General features: G+C 39.5%; 2 protein-coding genes and 1 pseudogene across 2 annotated transcripts; 1 reads left to right on the top strand and 2 right to left on the bottom strand.

Moving 5' to 3' along the window:
* Nucleotides 1-962: 962 nt before the first annotated feature.
* Nucleotides 963-3355, bottom strand: LOC18016879 (annotated as a pseudogene).
* Nucleotides 3356-7190: 3835 nt separating this feature from the next.
* LOC112086509 (paramyosin-like) lies at nucleotides 7191-9092 on the top strand. Its single transcript, XM_024155468.1, has one exon. It carries the CDS (start codon nucleotides 7191-7193, stop codon nucleotides 9090-9092), a length of 1902 nt encoding a protein of 633 aa, XP_024011236.1.
* A 10556-nt stretch (nucleotides 9093-19648) lies between these two features.
* On the bottom strand, nucleotides 19649-20827 carry LOC18016878 (putative F-box protein At5g52620). The gene has a single exon (XM_006401738.1). It carries the CDS (start codon nucleotides 20825-20827, stop codon nucleotides 19649-19651), a length of 1179 nt encoding a protein of 392 aa, XP_006401801.1.
* Nucleotides 20828-21299: the final 472 nt, after the last annotated feature.

The raw sequence follows: 21299 nt of genomic DNA, 5'->3' as shown, positions 1-21299 counted from the left end.
TTCAATATCTCAGCTAAAGGCAGCGGTAGGAGGGAATCATACTGTCCAAGCTGTGCCCCCAGTGAGTTCGGATTTATTGGAATCAGACTTACAACCGGAAGATATTTTAACTTCACGGTACACGGATATGGGAGGAGTTGAGTATTTGGTGAAATGGATTGATCATCCGAAATTGGAGAACACTTGGATGTCTTCAAAAGAGTTTGTGAAACAATTTCCTCACTACAAGCTTGAGGGCAAGCTTGCTCTTAATGGGGGAAGTATTGATAAGCTTCATAATGCTTATTATAGAAAGAAGAAGGAGTTAACAACAGAGAAACATAGTGAGGAGGATATCAGAGTCTTGAACGATGATGAGCTGGCAGCTGAGCTGGACCGAGCTGAGTGAGAGGAAAGACTCTAGTGCGGAAAGAAGGTTTGACGGTTATTGAGCGGAAGAGGGAAAGTCAAAGATATAAATAAAGAAAGTGAACGTTGTAATCTCTTTATGCAATTTGTATTCTTGAATCTGGAATCCAGCGATATGAGCTTGGATGGATCGAAATGAGATCCTTGTTCTTGGATACAATTTGTAATTGATTCTGTACCAAGCTTTCTTAATTCAATAAAGGAGTATATTCAGAGAGAAGAGAGATCTAAAGTCTATCATGCTCTACCTATCGCAAAACATAGCTTTTCGTTGATTTAACAACTTTTTGGGCTCTTGTTTTTCCCCCGATAACAATTGAAAACTTGAGACTTTTAGAACCGGTTCCTCTAGGATCTCGAACTTTGTTTTAGTTTTTATTAAACTTCAAATTTAAACCCTGCGGGGTTTATGGTTTAAGTCTAAACAGTTTAATACATAAAAACTAATATTAAGAAAATTAGTCAAGTCTGGTTTCAAATAATATATTCATATCTATTGGGAGTGCAATTCTAATGCAATTATTTATAAATATATATATGATAATAAAATATAATTATCTGGCTTCGACGATCACCGTTGACGCTGCATTGCTTGTTGGTGGTGTATTGCTTGCTGATGCTGCATTGCTTGTTGATGCTGCATTGCTTGACGATGCAACATTATTATAAAGAACATTCCCGAAAGCGTAATAGCCTGGTGGGTTCGGCTGCAGCATCGACTCTGTTTGGCTTACGCACCACTGAGGGCATTATTGGTCTATCCTCTGTACGATCTTGAACACATAAGAGTCCGATATTTAAGCACCGTTTGACTTCTTGTGATGATGAATCCAAATCCAAGATGGGATCTATGATATCTGCCCATTCTCCTTTCTTCCATTTATTGAAAACCTGTTCATGCATTTATTTTTTTATTGAAAACCTGTTCATGAAACATTAAAATTGTATGAGAAGCAAAATATTTGGAAATAATTACGTGTGTGAGAAGACTGATGCCGTTGTTCGCATCGGCAAATCCTTTGTTTCTCATACCGGTTAACATTTCCAGCATCAAGACCCCATAGCTGAACACATCCGATTTCTCAGAGTATGTCCCATCATCGGAGTATTCCGGAGACATGTACCCACTCCATAAAAGAAAGAAAATAAAACAAAATTCTAAAGTTATGAACGAGTAGCTCTTTCAAAGAAGAAAAACTGTGTATGCAATATTTGTTTCGATTACTTACTAGGTTCCAACCACCTTTGTCGTCTCAACTTCGTTCTCACCCCTATTATAGATCCGAGCCATCCCGAAATTCGAGATCTTTGGGGTCATATCTTTGGTTTAAGATCCCTGTGGACTATCATGGTCGGCGAGTCATGGTGAAGATATGAGAGACCTCGTGCTATGCCTTTGGCAATCTCGAACCTCCTCGGCCAGTTTAGCTCAGAGCTATGGTTTTTGTCTACAAAAAAAAGTCAGATTTGGGTCAACGTACGTACTTGTTACAAAAAGCACTCAATTTTTAGTTCACCGTATACTCACCGAATAAATGGATATCAAAGTTTCTGTTCTCCAAGTATTCATAGATTAACAACTTTTTGTCTCTATTAAGACAGTAACCCATAAGTTGTACGAGGTTAACGTGTTTGACTTTTGTGATCAGTTTCAGCTCATTCAAGAACTCATTGATCCCTTGACCAGATATACCTGATAGTCTTTTCACAGCGAATTCTTGACCATCAAGTATTCCCTACTATCACACACTTTAATACGTTATATGCAACACAAAATAGTGTTATAGATCCTAAACTTTGAGGAAAAAAAAAGAAAAATTCACAATCTTATTTCAATAGGCTTTAAACCCTAAACCCTAGCGATACGGAAGCTCGAAAGCAGTATTAAAACAAAACAAAAATCATAATTCACAAAATATTAATAACATCATCGCCCAAATTTCGTACAAACCCTATAATAACTTATATCATCCAATTAAATAAAAATATAGTAAACAACAAAAGTTTAATTAAAAAACATAAATTTTCTCTCATATTGTTTTTACAAATTTACTAACCAAAATTTTAAAACCAATTTTTTGTGATTCAAGAATTTTGTGGTCCATCTGTTGATGTCGTTGAGAAAAATATCTCTCCATGTTTAACCAAATCAAATTATCAATAGGGTTTATAAAGTCTTATAATTGAGTTTATAAATATGTATGGATTTATAAGAGTTTATAAATGGGGTTATAAATAGTGAAATTTATTTTGACTAAACACATGAGCGTTTCTATCTTGTTGCTGTCGTTGAGGATGATGATGGCGATGATGATGGTAATGGTGTAAGTTCATTTTATTAAAGGTATAAAAGTAAAACTGGCATTAAAATGATGGTATTTTTGATTGAGTTTTAAAGTGGGTATAATTTTGAAAAGAGGTATAGTATATGATATTTTTTAGAAATTTCTCAAAAGTTAGTTATTTCAGTAACATATCCAATAGATAGGACTTATAAATATATTTTTAAAGATCATTTAAAAAAAAAAATTCCCACCTTTAAAGTTAGCAAAAAGAAAGTCAAAACCATAAAATAGATGTATATATTTCTCTTTCTCTTTTTCTAGACACCATATTTTCAATTATTGCTTTGAAACTTCCAATCCATTTCCTCTGGATTTTTAACTTGCTGAGAAATTAAATGAATAAAATTGAGTACTTCTAAATAGTTTCGAAGTTTGAACAGCTGAGTTCAGTCCGTATGCAAAAAAATCTTGAAATATACAACCCTAAAGTCAACAATCTGTTATCTATTCTGTTTAGTTACCGAAGCGGGTTTCGGTTTGATTTGGTAGAGTTTTGGCCATAACTTCCCAGTTGCTGTCGATCCAAAATCAAATCAAATATCAAAAGGTTATGAGTAGGAGACCCAAGCGAAGTTACCAACGAGGCATTGTTTTTTCGCCATCTCATGCTATGTCCTGGAGAAGAAAGTAAGACATTGTAACAGAGGGCCAAAGGAATTGTACGCAAGGAACGTAAATACGAGATATATGGTTTAAGGGGAAAAACGATAAAATCCTCAAATAATCCAGATTTCAATAATCATTGCCTGGAAAGGAACCGGATCAGTGCCATTAGTACACTGATTTATCCACAAATGGGACATGAACAAGAAACAAAACTTAAACTCGGGAAGCAGTATCCATCCAAGCAGCGACCTGTCTTTAGGTGAGATTCTAGCAATACAATCTGACTGCAAGAAGATAGATTCACATCAGCAGTAAAATCTTTTCACTTCAAAACCATTCTTTTGTTTTTTCCATGATGACGTTCTATATCGATCATGACAATAACCAAAACAGTGATTTCCATGATGACGTTCTATATCTGCGATCAAGTGAAGTTTTAAATAAAAAATTCCCAAAGTAGAAGAAAGAAGAAAATGTAACTTAGTGTATCAAGTTTGGGTTCATTTCTTGCTCTACAGGTAATAGCCATATATGTATAAAACCCTTCAAGGACGATTTTTTTTCTTTTCTTGATATTATGAGAATAATTCCTTTTTTTTTTTAACTTTTTGGTTGACAATCATTTCACGTGATATATGACTTCTAATCTGGTCTGTAATTTATTTTCATGATTTCAGTCGCTTGCATGCCTTAAGGACATGGATTTGGAGAAATCTAAAAACCTGAAAGAAATCCCGGATCTTTCTATGGAGATAAATCTGAAGACATTTAGGCCCTGTTCGTTTTTTGATCTAGATGCTGCATCAAAATTTTGCATATAGATCAGCATCTAGATATAATATCTAGATATTATTTGTTTTAGAAATTAGGTTTTGCATCAAGATGCTACGTCTAAATACTAAATTGTTCGTTTGTGAATTTAGAAAAATAGTTGGATGCAAAATACATCAAATGAATAAAAAGAACATATTTTTGAATTAATATTTTTAATAAATGATATTTTTATTAAATTAAGTTTTAAAAATATATGAAATTTTTCTTTTTTTGCATTTTTTGTGGGAAATCATGATTTTATATATTTGACGGAAAAATTTTTTACTGGAATTTTGAGTTTTTGATGGAAAATCTAGATATCATGTTTTTTGCGGGAAATCGATATTTTGCGTTTTTCGACAAAAACCGAGAGTTTTCGTTTTTGGTGAAAAATCGAGATTTTGCGTTTTTTGGCGAGAAATCGAGATTTTGCGTTTTCAGCGAGAAACCGAAGTTTTTTTTTGGCGAGAAATCGTGATTTTGCGTTTTTTATGAGAAACAAAGTTTTTTTCGTTTATGGCAGGAAATCGAGATTTTTCGTTTTTGGCGAGAAATCAAAATTTTGCGTTTTTAACGAGAAACCGAGAGTTTTTGTTTTCGGTGGGAAATCGAGATTTTGCGTTTTTGGCGAGAAACCAAGAGTTTTCCTTTTTTGGCAAGAAATCGAGATTCTGCGTTTTTGGCGGAAAATCGAGATTTTGCATTTTCGGCAGGAAACTGAGAGTTTTGTTTTTGACGGAAAATTGAAATTTTGTGTTTTTGGGGAGAAACCGAGAGTTTTCATTTTTTGGCGGGAAATCGAGATTCTGTGTTTTTGGCGGGAAATCAAGATTTTGCGTTTTTGGCGAGAAACTTAGATTTTTCGGTTTCGGCGGGAAATCGAGATTTTGTGTTTTTACGAGAAATCGAGACTTTGCGTTTTCAGTGGGAAACAGAGAGTTTTCGTTTTTGGCGGAAAATCAAGATTTTACGTTTTTAGAAAAAACTAGATGCAAACGCTGCATCTGAACTCTCTATTTCTCAGCATCTAAAATATCTAGATATTTGAGATGCTAATCAATTTGCATCCAGATGTTGCATCTGAACACAAATTTTTTTGTGAAAAACGAACAACATTTGGACATTTACAGCTAGATGCAGCATCCAGATACAGAAACGAACGTGACCTTAATCTAAAGGATTGCTCGAGTCTGGTGAAGGTGTCTTACTCTATTCAGAATCTCAATAAACTGACAAAGTTAAACATGGGGAAGGATGCAATTTGGAGACTCTTTTTGGTTTGTATAAACCTTAAATCTCTCTATCGCCTGGATCAACGGAGATGCTCACGCTTGAGGAGGTTTCCTGATATCTCAAGCAATATCTCAGTGCTCTTTTTAGACAAAACAGCGATTGAAGAACCCCCTGTAACTTGCATCTAAAAAAAACTCCTTAATCTTAGCATGCAACAGATCAAGAGTGAGATACTGTGGGAAGGAGAGGAGGTATTCTTTTTCTGCAGTTTGCATTTAATAAATGATTAGCCAAAAAGTTAATTTTCTCAGAAGAATGTTGACTTTATCTTAAATGGTACTCTCTGTTCTGAAATAATTGATGTTTTAAGGGTTTATTTTTGTTCTCAAATAATTGATGTTTTCAGTTCTCAATGCAAAATAAAATGAATTTTTTTTTTTGTATTTTGCAGATTGTTTTTTTATTGTTTGAATAAATACTAAATGATATTTTTAGTATAAAAACTATTAAAAATAAATAATTCCTTAATTTGTGTGCAAAAACTTTAAACATTAAATATTTCAAAACAGAGGTAGTAGTTATGAACTTAAAATGTGTGGTTTAGTGATAATGAATATTGAATAGACAAACCTAAGAGTTACAATATGCAAACGAGTAATTACATAAAGTAGCTACTTGTAGTTTGTTTCCCTCTAACACTTTTGATTTTAACATCTCTGGATTGTTTTTGATTCAGCCACTCACTCGCCTCATGAAGATATTGTCTCCCTCTTTGGCAGCCAATTTCAACAAACTCCTATATCTCCAATATCTCAAGTTTAGTACAGCAGTTTGTTAGATTCAGGGCCTTGGTTGATGTTGAAGCTATGTCCATGCCTGGTAGAGTAGATATCCAAGTATACTGTCGTTTTAGAGGCAGCTTGGAGAACCATTTTGATTCCCCTGGTCAGTTACATAATTTTGTGGCATTTCACAAGGCTAGTCATCTTCTTATATTCCAAGCATGTGGTATACGACTCTCTGAGGACTGTAGATCTAAGAAAAACCCACATGATGATCAAAATATTATTAGACATGTTTGTGTAGCTGGTGACAGATGAAGATGCAAACAAGGCTGGAGCAGCACGTGTAGCAGTCCGACTAGCTCTGGAACTGACACGGGAAGACTTGCGTAGCAATCTACACACGTGGAGGTGAGCTGGAAGCTGAGCTGGAGCTGTAGGACGTGCTGGACACTTCAAGAGACGAGAAGCTGACGTGGATAGGAAGCTTGGAGTATCTTGGAGGATCTATGAAGAAAATCTCAAGTTTCCTCTATCTTAGGAGAAGATAAGGAAGGTGAAGATTCTCATGAAGATTTGGTGTAATCAGAAGGAGAATCTAGGCGAGGATCAGCCGCAAGTCCTATTGAGTATAAATAGGCATGTTGAAGCTATGTAGGGTTTTAACACAACTGAGAGAATACTTAGCAAAGGGTGAGCGAAAATCTGTGAGAGTTTTTGTGAGCTAGTGTGCTAAGGGATTTGGGTGAGAGGTTCTTGAATCACGTATCGATTCAAGAACAAGTGAGACTAGTGTAGCAAATCAAGGTGTGTCTTGAGGTTGCTCTAAATCGGATTCTGTATACTTGTAAGTTACAAACAGATTTACTAGTGAAATATTCTTGAAGAGAAAATCCCTGTGTTGTGTTCTGTGTTAGTTCCCGTATTACTACTCTTTCATTTTCATTTGGTATCAGAGCAGTCATCTGTGTGTATTACAAACAGGTGAGATCCTGCGGAGAAAATGGAGAGCTATAAAGAAATGGTGAACAACTCCAGGATCATCCTGGATGATGGGAACTACGGGTTTTGGAAAGCTAGGATCAGATCCATGATCAAAGGGATCGATCCACTGGCATGGAAGGCAGTAACTGATAAATGGGAAGAAGCACTGGTAGCTGATGCCAACGGAGTCTTTCATCCAAAACCAGAAGAAAGTTGGACTGAAGAGGAGTTAAAAAGAGCAAAGTACAATTCAAGGGCGTTGACTACCATTCACACCAACGTTTCAAGAAAGACTTTTGAGCTGATTCAAGGTGTTGAGACTGCCAAAGAAGCATGGGACATACTTCAGATGCAGTACAAAGAAACAACAAAGGTTCAAAACTCCAGAAAGGACATGCTTGCTTCTCGCTTTGAGAATCTAAAGATGGAGGAGGATGAAACCATCTTAGAATTCAGTTCGAAACTGAGTGCTCTGGCACAAGAAGCAGCGGTGTTAGGCAAAAAATACAAGGACAAAAAGCTGGTGAAGAAATTTTTGAGGTGTCTGCCATCGAGGTTTATGGGGTACAAATCAGCACTCAGTGTGTCCAGTAACACAGAGAACATGCCATTCAGTGAACTTGTGGGCATGCTGAAAGCTCATGAGATGGAGCTAGACAGTCTGAAGAAGCCTAAAAGTCTAGCTCTAAAGTGTGAAAACCGTATCACTGAAGATGAGGAAGACGATCCCATAAGTCTTCTGGTTCAGAGGTTTGATCGTGCTTTGCGGAAAACTGGGAAACCTCAGAAGAAGGTTGCCTCCTTCAAGAAGACAACTGAAGGGGACAAGCCTAGCAGAAAGAGTGAGGTACAGTGTCATGAGTGCAAGGGATATGGACATTTCAAGAATGACTGCCCGACTATCAAGCGACGGGAGATTCAGTGCTATGGCTGCAAAGGATTTGGACACACACAGCTGGAATGTGTCAATGATCAAAATCGCAGGAAGGACAAGTCCATGTTGGCTGAGAAAGAATCAGATGATGATTCAGAAGATGACTCAGTCGAAGAGACAAACAACTTCGTGATATTTATCGGGATCGCTGAAATTGAGGAGGGACAAGAGTCAGAGTCAGAGCCTGAAGAAGAAAAGGAGGATGATCTCATGAGCAGCTACAAGGAGGTACGTCATGTCCTGGTTAGTCTCAACCAAGAAAACAGTGAGTTGAAGAAAGAAAACCAGAGACTGTCTGTACTAGTAGACAAGCTCAGCAAAGATCTCGAAGCAGCAAACGCACTTGGCCAAGGAAGTGTCAATCTGATCATGGAGAAGCTGGAGTTAGCCAACAAAGCTGAAGGTCTGAGGCAGCATTTAAAGGTTGAAAAGCAGATAACGGAGAAGCTGGAGTCTGAACTAGATCAGCTAAAGAAGCAGATTCATATGTTCGCAGGAACCAAGCAACTGGACAAGATCCTGAGCTACGGATGCCAAGGCAATACGAAGCATGGATTGGGGTACAGTGGAAAGGAACAGAAGAGCTCAGATGAAATCAAGTTTGTCTCATCAGGGTACAACCGGCCTGAAGATCAAAGACCTGTCACCAAACTGCGAAAAGGACGAGAGTACTATTACTGTGGCAAGATCGGACATATCAAGGCATACTGCTACAGCAGATGGAACAGGGTTCAGAAACTGATGAAGCAACGGAAGTTCAGTTGGAATGGACCCACAAATCAAGTCTGGCTCAGGAAAGAGGATTTGCGATTCGAGCCTAAGGGACAACAGAAGAAGAATTCCTTCAAGCCAAGAGAATTCACTGTTAAGAGATCTTTCAGGGATGATCCAATGTCAATGATGTGGCATGGATTCAAGTGCAACATGGCCCAAGTTAAGAGCGACGAAGACGAGTCAGATCCTTGGTACTTCGATAGTGGCTGCTAACGGCACATGACTGGAAACCGAAGCTACCTCCAAAATGTTAAGAAGATTAAGGGAGGAAGAGTCACGTTTGGTGATGGAAGTGTCGGTGCCATACAAAGAAAAGGCATTACAAAAGACGAAGGTCAGCCTGATCTAGTCAATGTATACTTAGTACAGGGACTTAAGGCGAATCTTATCAGCATAAGTCAACTGTGTGATGAAGGGGTAATTGTGATATTCACCAACAAAGGATGCAGAGCAGTGAATGATGATGGACAAATTATCCTAGCTGGAGAAAAATCAGGCAACAACTGCTACATGTGGAACAAGTCAGGGTCGGTTATGAGCTGTTTTACTGCCAGTGATAATCTGCAGCTGTGGCACCAGCGACTCGGCCACATGAACATCAGGAATCTCAATGATCTCATCTCAAAGGAGAGCTTTAGAGGAGTTCCAAAGATCAAGGGAGGAGATAAGTTTGTGTGTGGAGCATCTAACCAAGGCAAGCAGGTGAAAGTCCAACACAAACGAGTACCTGACGTACAATCCAAGGCACCACTTGATCTAGTTCATATGGATCTGATGGGGCCAGTTCAGACAGAGAGTTTGGGAGGTAAAAAGTATGTGTTTGTGCTGGTTGACGACTTCACAAGATTCACATGGGTTAGGTTTCTCCGAGAAAAGTCTGATACGGCGGATAGCTTCAGAATCTGGGCTTTACAACTCATGAATGAACGAAGCTCAATCAAACGAGTCAGGAGTGATCATGGGGGAGAGTTTCAGAACGAGTTCATGAAGTTGTTCTGTGAAAGTCATGGAATAGCACATCAGTTTGCTGCACCCAGAACTCCACAACAATACGGTGTAGTGGAACGGAAGAATAGGACACTTCAGGAGATGGCTCGTGCGATGATTTATGGGAATCAAGTTCCAAAACGTTTTTGGGCAGAAGCAGTCAGCACAGCATGTTACATAATCAATCGAGTGTACATGCGAAAGGGAACATCGAAAACTCCTTATGAACTGTGGAAAGGAAAGACGCCTAACGTAAGTTACTTTCATGTCTTTGGATGCAGGTGCTACATCTTGAATGACAAGGATCATCTTGGGAAGTTTGATTCAAGGAGTGATGAAGGAATCTTTCTGGGTTACTCAGGTCATAGCTCAGCCTTTCGTGTGTTCAACATGAGAACAAAGGTTCTGGTTGAGTCAGTAAATGTGGTGTTCGATGACTACGCTCAGATGGAATGGGAGAAGCCTCTGATCGGGAGTGATTCTGAAGGTGACGAAGGTGATCGGGTAACACAGACAGCAGAGGCAATGCAACAGCCATCTGTGTCAACCGAAGAGCCTCAGATCGTGACTCAGGAGAACACAAAGCAAGTTCATCGGAATCATTCAGCCTCAGATATCATCGGTGAGGTGAATGAAGGGAGGAAGACTCGTGGCATTCAACTGGATTTCAAGAAAATGGTTGGGAAGTTCTCTGAGATGGTGCTATATTCCTGCTTTGTGTCAGTGATTGAACCGAAAGATCACAGACAAGCGTTGCAGGATGAGTTCTGGATTGTTGCCATGGAACAAGAACTCGAGCAGTTTGTTCGAAATGACGTATAGGAACTAGTGCCACGACCGATGGATTGCAACATTGTGGGAACTAAGTGGATTTTCAAGAATAAAATTGATGAGAATAGAGCAGTGGTTCGGAACAAAGCTCGTCTAGTGGCTCAGGGATACTCTCAAGTAGAAGGTGTGGATTTTGAAGAGACATTTGCACCTGTGGCACGGCTTGAGTCAATTAGACTCTTTCTGGGAATGGCATGCATACTCAACTTCAAGGTATATCAGATGGATGTCAAGAGTGCTTTTCTGAATGGTCTGATTCAGGAGGAGGTTTATGTTGAGCAGCCGAAAGGGTTCGAAGATGCAGGCAACCCAACTCACGTATACAAGCTCAAGAAAGCGTTGTATGGTCTGAAGCAGGCACCCAGAGCCTGGTACGAACGATTGACGAGCTTTCTAGTTCACGAAGGTTACATGAGAGGCAGTGTGGACAAAACCTTGTTCATACTAGAGAAGAAAGATAAGATTATGGTCGTTCAGATTTATGTGGACGACATAATTTTTGGAGGGACCTCTCAGGAGCTAGTCGATGCTTTTGTTGGAAGCATGACGAGTGAGTTTGAGATGAGCATGGTGGGAGAGCTCAAGTACTTTTTGGGACTTCAGATCACACAATCTGAGGAAGGTGTTTTCATATCACAAAGCACCTATGCCAGAAATCTCTTGAAGAGATTCAAGCTTGATTCAGCCAAAGAAGCAAAGATCCCAATGAGCACAACCACCAGCCTCACGCGAGATGATGAGGGAGCAAGTGTCGATCCAACCCTGTATAGAGGAATGATTGGGAGTCTCCTCTATCTCACGGCAAGCAGACCAGATCTGTGTCTGAGTGTTGGCATCTGTGCTAGGTACCAAGCTAAACCTAAGCAATCGCATCTTGAGGCGGTAAAGAGGATCATCAAGTACGTCAAGGGCACAGTTGAGTTAGGCATCTGGTACTCAAAAGGATCGAATCAGAACCTAGTGGGATACTGTGATGCAGATTGGGCAGGAAGTGCTGATGACAGGAAAAGCACCAGTGGTGGGTGTTTCTTTCTCGGAAACAACCTCATCTCGTGGCTCAGAAAAAAGCAAAACTCGGTGTCCCTCTCCACTGCTGAAGCAGAACACATTGCCATGGGGAGCTGTTGTAGCCAACTACTGTGGATGAAGCAGATGTCCGCTGACTATAGAATGGATTCAGGTCCACTTCTTGTGTACTGTGACAACAAGAGTGCTATAAGCATTTCCAAGAACCCAGTACAACACTCAAGGACCAAGCACATCGACATAAGACACCACTTTATCCATGAGTTAGTGGAAGGAAAACAGGTAGTGATCGAGCATGTTGTCACTGAATCTCAACTGGCTGATTTATTCACAAAACCACTGGAATTTAATCGTTTTGTCACCTTAAGAAATGCAATTGGTGTTTGTGGAATTTAACAAGTGTTTTGAGATGTGCAGAACTGATACAGGTACAGGCTCAGGATGATCATAACGTTTCGATTCAGCCTTGAGGGTTAAAGGTTGGAGAAAAAGAGCTACTTATCTTGTCGTCATGACTTGACATCAGTACAGGTTTCACAGAGAGAACCAAACAGCCTGAAAGCAATGTAAGTCGGTCTTTGAGAAATCGCAATGATAAGACTGAGCTACAGGATAATCTATACTTCAGAGATAGGTCTTACATCAAAAAGAAGACCTGTCCAAAGCTAAAAGAAAAAAAAAACAAGGCAGAAAAAGAAAGGAAGCTGCCAAGTCACAGTGTATCCAATAAAAAAAAAATACACTGCGACAAGTACCTAAGGTTCTCTCTTGCTGAATAAAGATTGAAAACTGGTGAAGAGCATGATAAAGACAAGATAGTGTGAAAGCAAGTCTCAGTATCAAATCTGGCAAGGCACAAAGAATCAAGAAGAAGCGGAGTGATCATTCGAGTCATGTGCTGAATCAGCTTATGTGTCATCTGTGAATCTGGGTAAATAAGCAAAAACTGTTTTCAAAAGCTAGTTGAGGTGTGATGAGGTGAACGGTTACTATTTATGTTAGCCATCACAAAATTCTTCGGTTTAAATGTGTCAATGACTGTCGTGTTCCTTGTGATGTACTAATGAATGTTCTTGTGCTAGGAAAAGACTTGTCATGGTTAAACAGGAAGTGGGCCGTGGACAAATGATGCTCATGTAGACAGGCCCAACAGCAGCCCATGAGGAAAAAGGGAAATCAAATAAGGAGAGGGAAATCGAAGCGATGTTGCTATATTTGCAGGAGAGGAAGAGGAAGAGACGCTACATCGAACTGTTCGAAAATCCTAGGTGCAGAGAACTTGTGTGATTCAATTCAAAGCATCTTGGTCCAGATCGGTGAATAAAATGGTGTCTGCAACACGAAGAGGGCTCAACGGAAAGAAATCAAAATCAAAGATGGCACATGCAACAGGTGATGCTTCGTCTCCTCACTTAATCGATAAATCGAGTGGAGAATATCAAAACCTGCCGGTGACTCAGAGCGAGGGAGGAACAGAGGCTGGAACGGTGGCCAAAAGCGAGAGCGAGTCATTCGCTACAGCAGATGAGGGCAGAAATTCCTCGACCAAATCCCCAGATGAAAATCAGCCTCCCGACGAAGTCCAGGTCGAATCGGTGGCACAAGAAAGAGGAACAAGAGGCCACGGAAGAGCCTGGAGTAGAGAAGGAAGAAAGCCCAGAAGCAGCAACTGAGATGCAAGAAGCCGAACAATTGCGAGAACACGAAGAGGCAGAATCAGAAACTCAGACAGCAGCTGATCCCGTGGGCAACGATAAGGAGATTCTTGAGGACGACGAGGGAAGAGATTTGCTGTCTCAGACCGACGAACTACCGGAGGAGATGTCGGTTCAGGAGCAGATTGATGAGTGATGTGTGCTTGTGTGTGGGTTGTCAAGTTTTACCCTAATTGAAATCAATAGCCGCAAGTGCACAGCTGATCAATTGTAGTACTTAGGGATCGAATCCACAGGGAAGGAGGATCTTTTGCTGCAAAAAGCCTTTGAAAATAAGTTAAGTAAGGAATTCTAGAACTAAACGGTTTAATGGGGGTTTGGTGGTGTCTTTAAAATGTTAAAAACGAAATCTTAAAAGAGAATACGGGAATTAAATGGCGTAATAACTAAACTTAACGAAAGTAACTAAAAATGCGGAAAACGGATATTCTAATGCTTAAATGAAAATGAACTAAAAAGGAAAGACAATATTGAACTAAAGCTTAAAGAAAAATCGCAGGAAATCAATGGAGAAAAGGCGTTGGGCTTTAGGGAAGTTTTCTCAGGGGTACGAACGATTCAAAACATTGCTAGAGAGAAAATTTGATAAGATCTTAGCTTAAAATTTTTGAACTGGAGTCACGGACGTATGAATACGCCACTATCGTGATCATAGACAACTATCTCTCTCAACCCTGACCAGTAGGTTTCCACTCTGGCCCTGGAAGAGAAGAGATGCATTATGTTTAAGACTCTTCCTAATTCACAAATCGCCCATTTCCTAATAAGAAATATAGATGATGATTACACACGATTTCTAGGGCTCCTAAGACATGTATTTATAGTGCTCAAGACCTCTCTGGACGTCACTTAGGGTTTCTCCAATTGTGGGCTTCAGAAATGGGCTTTTTGGGCTCAGAGGTTGAAGGCCGCGGTCGGGAGTGCTCTAACCGCGGAGAATGGGTGGTTTGCCGCGGTCGGGATGCTCCTGACCGCGGGAAATAGCTTGTTGGCCGCGGGTGGAAGTGCTGGCCAGCTGGTTTACGGGACATCTTGCTCTTCGCGTATCTTTTGATTGAACCGTTGGATTGCCAAGCTGTAAAGTGCACTGGAAAGCTGATACTTCCATCTTTAAGGTCTCCAAATTTGAGCTGGATCAGACGGTGAGAAGGCCTTCAATCAGGGGTGAACTTCTGACGGTTTGACTCTGAGCTGAAATCTGGTTTTTTGTCCATTTTGTTAAGTTTTTCCCTAAGTTACCTGAATCTTGGAACTACAAATACTAGAAAAACGTGATAAAAGTATTTAAAAGTAATTAAAAACATAGAAAAAGAATTTCAAAACGATCCATAAAAGTGGTCAAAATACGGTGTTATCAATGAGGTCGGAAGAAAACGGAGTCTGGCGATTGTGCCAGTTCCAGTGGCAAAGAAAGCTCGAAAAGAAAAGAAAAGAGCCACCTCTGCAGAGTCCTCTGAGCCAAGGACTGAGCAATCTCCAGCCGCTTCTGGTCCAGAGGCTGAGTCGAGTCATGTCAAGAAACAGAAAAAGAAGAAGGTGCATCTCCGGAGCAAAAAGAAAGCTGTGTCTGATGAACGAATCAAGCTGTTCAAGGATCGTCACATCTGGTGTGAACGAGTGGTTGATGTGGATGAGGCTGACGAGTGGAAGTATCATGAGGTACTTCTTCAGAGTGGAATGCGGTGGTCAGTAACGGAGCTCGAACCTTACATGAGTAAGGTAGTACGAGATTTCTATGCTGGACTACCATCTGAGACACCAAGTGACCCATCACAGGTGTTTGTGGTGAGAATCAGGGGAGCAAAGGTCCGGATCTCGTCGGGAATCATCAACGAGACTCTTCGTCGTGAGCCGCTGTCTGAGGCAGAGAGAAAGGAAGAAGCAGAGGCAGATCTTGTGCCAATCTCCGAGGTGTCAAAGTATCTGTCTCAAGGGCATCAGTCTGTTTGATCCGAGCTTACTTCGAGGGATTTTCCACCCAGGATAGCCGCTCTGATGGTTATCGCGTCGTACAACTGGGTGCCGTCAACAAATAAGCATCATATCTCCGAAGAACGAGCTAGACTGGTCTACAAACTGGCACACGGAGTCAAAGTAGACATAGGACGGATGATCTTCCAACAGATGCTCGATCTAAGCAAAGTGATCAGAGGAGATCGGAGATGGCTGATGTTTCCCTGTCTCATCAGCAAGATCATCAAGAGACAGTTGATCGTGCAGCTTGAAGAAGGAGAGATGTGGGTCTTTCCAACAAAGTACAAGAAAGATCCACGAAGCGGAGAGACATTTCTCAAGAAAGAAGCCGCAGCTGCTGCTACAGTCGTGAGGGCAAAGGGAAACGAGAAGAAAGAGACCCGGAAGAAGACTACATCAGCATCAACGTCTCATCAGCCTAGGACGAATCTGCGATCTACAGCAACTGCTCAACCAGAGGCACCAACTGCAGGAGTCAACAGCGTGAGTCTGGGAGTGATTCGAGTACCTGAGGCTCCAGCTGATGCAGAAGGAATCAGGACAGCTCTTGAAGATGTTGCATCAGTTCTTGAGCAACTCGGGACAGTAACGGCCATGCTACGCGCTGCAGTCACAGGTAAACCCACTTAGTCCTTATTTGAATTGTAAAGTTATGTTTGCTCATCGGTTATTTTTAACATCTGTGCTCACAAGCAGGGGGAGAAAATTGAAATCGATGGATGCATGAACTATGGGGGAGTTTTTGTTTGGGTTTATTTTGGGGGTTTTCGAATTCTGGGGGAGTAAGGAGAGAGTGTTTTAAGACATTGTGCTTTATGTTTTATTTCGTATCTCTTTGAACTCGGCTATGATAAGACTTGACACTCCATTGGTTTCTTGGAGTCTCTTTTGGTTAATCGGATTTTGTTTTTGAAATCATTCCCAGAATTGTGTGGCTTGTAGTATGTTGGTTGTTGCTTGTTTGGTCTCGATTTCCTGAACGGGTACTTGTGGAGCACATATGCTAAAAAGGGGGAGATTGAAGATGCAAACAAGGCTGGAGCAGCACGTGTAGCAGTCCGACTAGCTCTGGAACTGACACGGGAAGACTTGCGTAGCAATCTACACACGTGGAGGTGAGCTGGAAGCTGAGCTGGAGCTGCAGGACGTGCTGGACACTTCAAGAGACGAGAAGCTGACGTGGATAGGAAGCTTGGAGTATCTTGGAGGATCTATGAAGAAAATATCAAGTTTCCTCTATCTTAGGAGAAGATAAGGAAGGTGAAGATTCTCATGAAGATTTGGTGTAATCAGAAGGAGAATCTAGGCGAGGATCAGCCGCAAGTCCTATTGAGTATAAATAGGCGTGTTGAAGCTATGTAGGGTTTTAACACAACTGAGAGAATACTTAGCAAAGGGTGAGCAAAAATCTGTGAGAGTTTTTGTGAGCTAGTGTGCTAAGGGATTTGGGTGAGAGGTTCTTGAATCACGTATCGATTCAAGAACAAGTGAGACTAGTGTAGCAAATCAAGGTGTGTCTTGAGGTTTCTCTAAATGGGGTTCTGTATACTTATAAGTTACAAACAGATTTACTAGTGAAATATTTTTGAAGAGAAAATCTCTGTGTTGTGTTCTGTGTTAGTTCCCGTATTACTACTCTTTCATTTTCAACAGAGACCGTGAAGCTGAGCACCATGAAGAGTGTGGAGACAGCGATGTAGAGAAGGCGACAAACAGGAAGCGGATAAAAAGGTAACATTAATCGATTTGAGTAGAAAATTATCTCTCAAAAAGATTTTTTTTCAGGATGAGTCAAAAACCGTTTTTTTAGATAATAGATCAGTGTGGGTTGTTTCTGCAGATAATGTGAAGAACAGCTCACTAATCTGCTGCTGTGCTCGGACAGCAGGAGAGGATGGCATTAAAAACCTCATTTGAATCGGTTTTTATTTGTTCATAAAAATGTTGCTGCCTTCATAACTACTTCATCCATCTAAATAACGTAATGAAAATGAAGTGGTTGGTGACAACTTCATTTACCGAGGCATTGTAGAAGATAGATGTCAATATTATAACTTTTTCTCTGGTTTTAATCTGATAAAACCTATGAGGTTCAACACAAGTAAGACAGACTTTGAGCCTAATGTTTACCTCAAGATGTTTGTTACAAACATGAATAGCAGAATGCAATTGCAGCAACCTTTTGGTTATATGAACTACACAATTCAGAAGGAGAATGTAATGTCATGCCAAAGAAAGAAAACAAACTGAGACCTGTTTCTCAGCAAAGAGTATCAGAAAATACACTAGATTTCACGAGAAGAGGATTGATTATAAATGTTTTGATTAATTTCTTTCTGTAATGTTTATACAAGAGAAAGCAAGACTAAATACAAGTACAGTAGTATAAGAAAATAATGGACTTAAGTGATAACATAACGATGAAGCCCACCGCTCAATAACACTAATCCGGATCTTATCAATACTCCTCCCGTGAAGAACCCACCTTGTCCTCAAGTTGGAGATTCCTCTCTTGCTTTCCATCTCGTCCAGTATCCATCCAAGTAACGACCTGTATTTAGGTGCGATTCTTAGCAATACTATCTGCAAGAAGATGGATTCACATCAGATGGGAAATACTTTCACTACAAAACCATTCTTAAGTTTTTTTCTTTTTATTACTATAACCAGAACATTGAATTAATGATTTCCATGGCGACGTTCTATATCTGCCATCAAGTGAATTCTTGAATAAAAAATCCCAAAGTAGATGAAAGAAGAGAATATAACTAACTGTATCAAGTTGGCATGGTTTCATATCTTGCGCTACACATAATAGTTTGAAGGGAAAAAGAGTACTTTTCAAACAGCAAAAATTAAACTACTGTAACATTCGTGCAAGCTATAGCTGTAAAAGCTATATAGTTCCTTTGTTTTCATCCTCAGTATTGTTACAAAGTATTTGGCGCTTTAGGGCAAACATATAACCAACGCAGATTCAGAGATTAGAGATTGCCATCAACTCCTAGGTATGGCTGGATCTGGGGACAGCATGATGAAACATTCGCCTATAACCTCCAAAAATTTTTTTTTGTTATTTACGAATTTTTCAACCCCCAAATCACAAAAAATATTTGTTTTTAAATTGTTTCTAGCCCCCAAATTCTCAGATCCGACCCTGCTCTCAAGGATTACCACTTGGTCTCTTTATCATCACAGTGACATTTATACTCTATTTAATTATTATACTTTATCTATACAAAAAATACCAATACAAAAGACAAGATCTTTCCTGGCGAGATACACGTTTCATGCCACACTAGCAATGCTCTAGCGAGAGCGCAATGGAAGGCGTCATGGTGACCATCCATCTACAGTGCAACGCCTAATCGCTACAATGGACAAAACTGTGCGCAATCGACTTATTGCAATGCGTGACTTTAGCTACATGGACGGTTTAGAAATCTGGTTTGGTTCAAGGGGATACATGCCATGACTACACACGAAGCTTGCTCTGTTTTAAGTTTGTGCTCTGTTTTCTGGGTCAAAGTTTTCTATTTCTTGCATTTCTTTTCTAATAGCTATGTAAAGAAAACAGTTTTTTTTGGAATATAATTTAACATATTTAAAAAAATAAGTATAATACCAATACCAACCTCCTTTCTTGATTAGCGTGTGAACATCTATGCGTTAAAGCTTGGACACCCTTTTAGAAATCATTTCAACATGTTCAATATTGTTTTATGCAAATAAGTGAATAATTCAAAATATGTTTCTAAATTTATGTTCAGCACACTTGCAAAGAAACTGAATACCTCACAAATACAAGTTTAACTTGTACACTTACAGAAGAAGAAAAAAATGCGTGTAGCTGCTTCTGAAAATTCTTTATAGCTCAAAGATTTTTGCTCAAAATCAAGAAAGCACTATTCATTTAAAATATGTAACGTTTTCAAAGTTCAACACAAACAATTAATGTAGCTAGTCTGTTATTCGGGTATCATTAAAACAGAGAAAAAAAGAATAATGCTATAGAGGTCATAAAAGAAAATTTAGGCTATATATAATATCATTACAAAAAGGATGTTTTATGAAAATGCAAATAATGTAGCATCAAACATTGTTAGGGCATCAGGATTCAGGAAGAAAACCTAGAAGAAGAAGAAGAAGAGAATGATAAGCCAACAAAATGATGGAGCTCACAACGAAACCTGTGGATGAAAAAGTCACATCAACAGGCAAACTAGGTAGACCCTATTATATAAACTTGAGATCTTCTGTATAGTCTACAAAGGTGTAAACTCTAGCAGGATTCTCAGACTCTTTAAAACCTTGGATTCCAACTTTTCTTAGAGTGTTCCTCTCGGGATTGAAGTAGAAAACAAAAAAGGGTTTAAATGCATAGTCCATTGACAAAATAATTTCACCAGTAGCAGTAGTTACTCCAACGACTGAAACATCGCCCTCAACAACTATATTCGGCGACAACTTGTAGTTACGCATTGACCATTCATGTCCCTCGGCATCCTCTAGAATCCACAAACACAACTTAAGCTTAGGCTTTAGACAAAGTGGACCATACCAACTCCAGTTAATCATGCCTAATTTACCCTTGTAATTTATCAGTTTATAATTACTTCTTAGGAATATGTTCATGGCATATGAGTGTGCCTCAAGGAAACCAAGTTTTTCATGCCTAACATTAAAGCAAGCTATCTTGTTCACACCCTTGGTTTCGGCTCCATAATACAAGACCCCATCGATGCATATCCCTTCACTTTTAGGGTAATGGTTGAGTAACGAGATCTTCCTCCATGAAACATTTCCACTTGTTGGTATTACCACGATATGTTGCTCCGATTTGCTTATAGCCAGTACCTTGTATTGTTTGCCAATGGGATCATACCCAAATAAGCTTCTCGTATGACTTATCCTTCTCAGTTGAGGTAATGTCGTGTACTGTCCCGTGCTAGGGTTACATATAACCGGCTCTGTATGATCTCTATTCTCCTTTGAGATCCGAATTCTAGGTAAAAGAACTAAGCTAGAGACGGGCCTACAAATTTCGGGGCACATGATATCTCTGAAATCTTTAAGAAATTCAGCTTCTACTACAAGAGAAGGCTTCTCATCAACTAGATTCTGAAGCTGAGGCGATGAGAAGAAGCACCAACGACGGTGATATTTGACGGCGAATAAGAGACGTGGCCGAGTCAAGGACCTGGTGAGGAACAAGTCGGTGAAATCTGGACGGCTAAGCATGGACGCGTAGAACTTGGATGCGAGACCAAACGTAGCGACTGACTTAGCTGACGATCTGGATAGTATCTCGAGGATGATATCAATCGGAAGGTGATCCGAGTTTTCTTTTCTCGATTCTTTTCTCGATGCTTTTCTCTTCACAGAGATTTCATTTCTCGATGCTTTTCTCTTCATCGAGTTTGAAGAAGATAGGGTGTTGGTTCTATAATTTAGGGTTTTAAGGGAAATCTCTCTCACTTGGAAAAATAGAAGTCCAAGTTCAATTAGAGTTAGGAAATTTTTGTAAATCAAAATATGTAAAAAAATAGAGATTTAAGAAAAGTAAACGGTTGTATATATATACATATTATATATATATATACATATATATATATGACGGCGAATAGATATAGTATATAAATTCCTATTTGTTTAGGTTATATATGGGTTTAGGTTTGATGGAGAGGTAACTGGATATCGCTAATAAAAATTAGGGGTGTTCAATGTCGGTTTGGGTTCCTTGTTTTTATTATTTCAAAAGATTAAAATTATTTTACGGAATTAGATTATTCACAATATAGAAATCACTATTCATCAACTTTCTAATATGATGACATTATATATGAAAAAAAGTCATGTTCTAATTAAGCTTTTATTATTTTCAAAG

This window comes from Eutrema salsugineum, unplaced genomic scaffold (assembly GCF_000478725.1).
Source record: "Eutrema salsugineum unplaced genomic scaffold, Eutsalg1_0 scaffold_2, whole genome shotgun sequence".
NCBI classification, from domain to species: Eukaryota; Viridiplantae; Streptophyta; class Magnoliopsida; order Brassicales; family Brassicaceae; genus Eutrema; species Eutrema salsugineum.
Note: the sequence above shows the minus strand (reverse complement) of the source record. Positions and strands in the feature narration are given on the sequence as shown.

What these genes read in the sequence shown, in the direction of transcription:
- LOC112086509 (XM_024155468.1), top strand. Translation starts at nt 7,191, where the DNA reads ATGGAGAGCTATAAAGAAATGGTGAACAACTCCAGGATCATCCTGGAT.
- LOC18016878 (XM_006401738.1), bottom strand. Translation starts at nt 20,827, where the DNA reads ATGAAGAGAAAAGCATCGAGAAATGAAATCTCTGTGAAGAGAAAAGCA.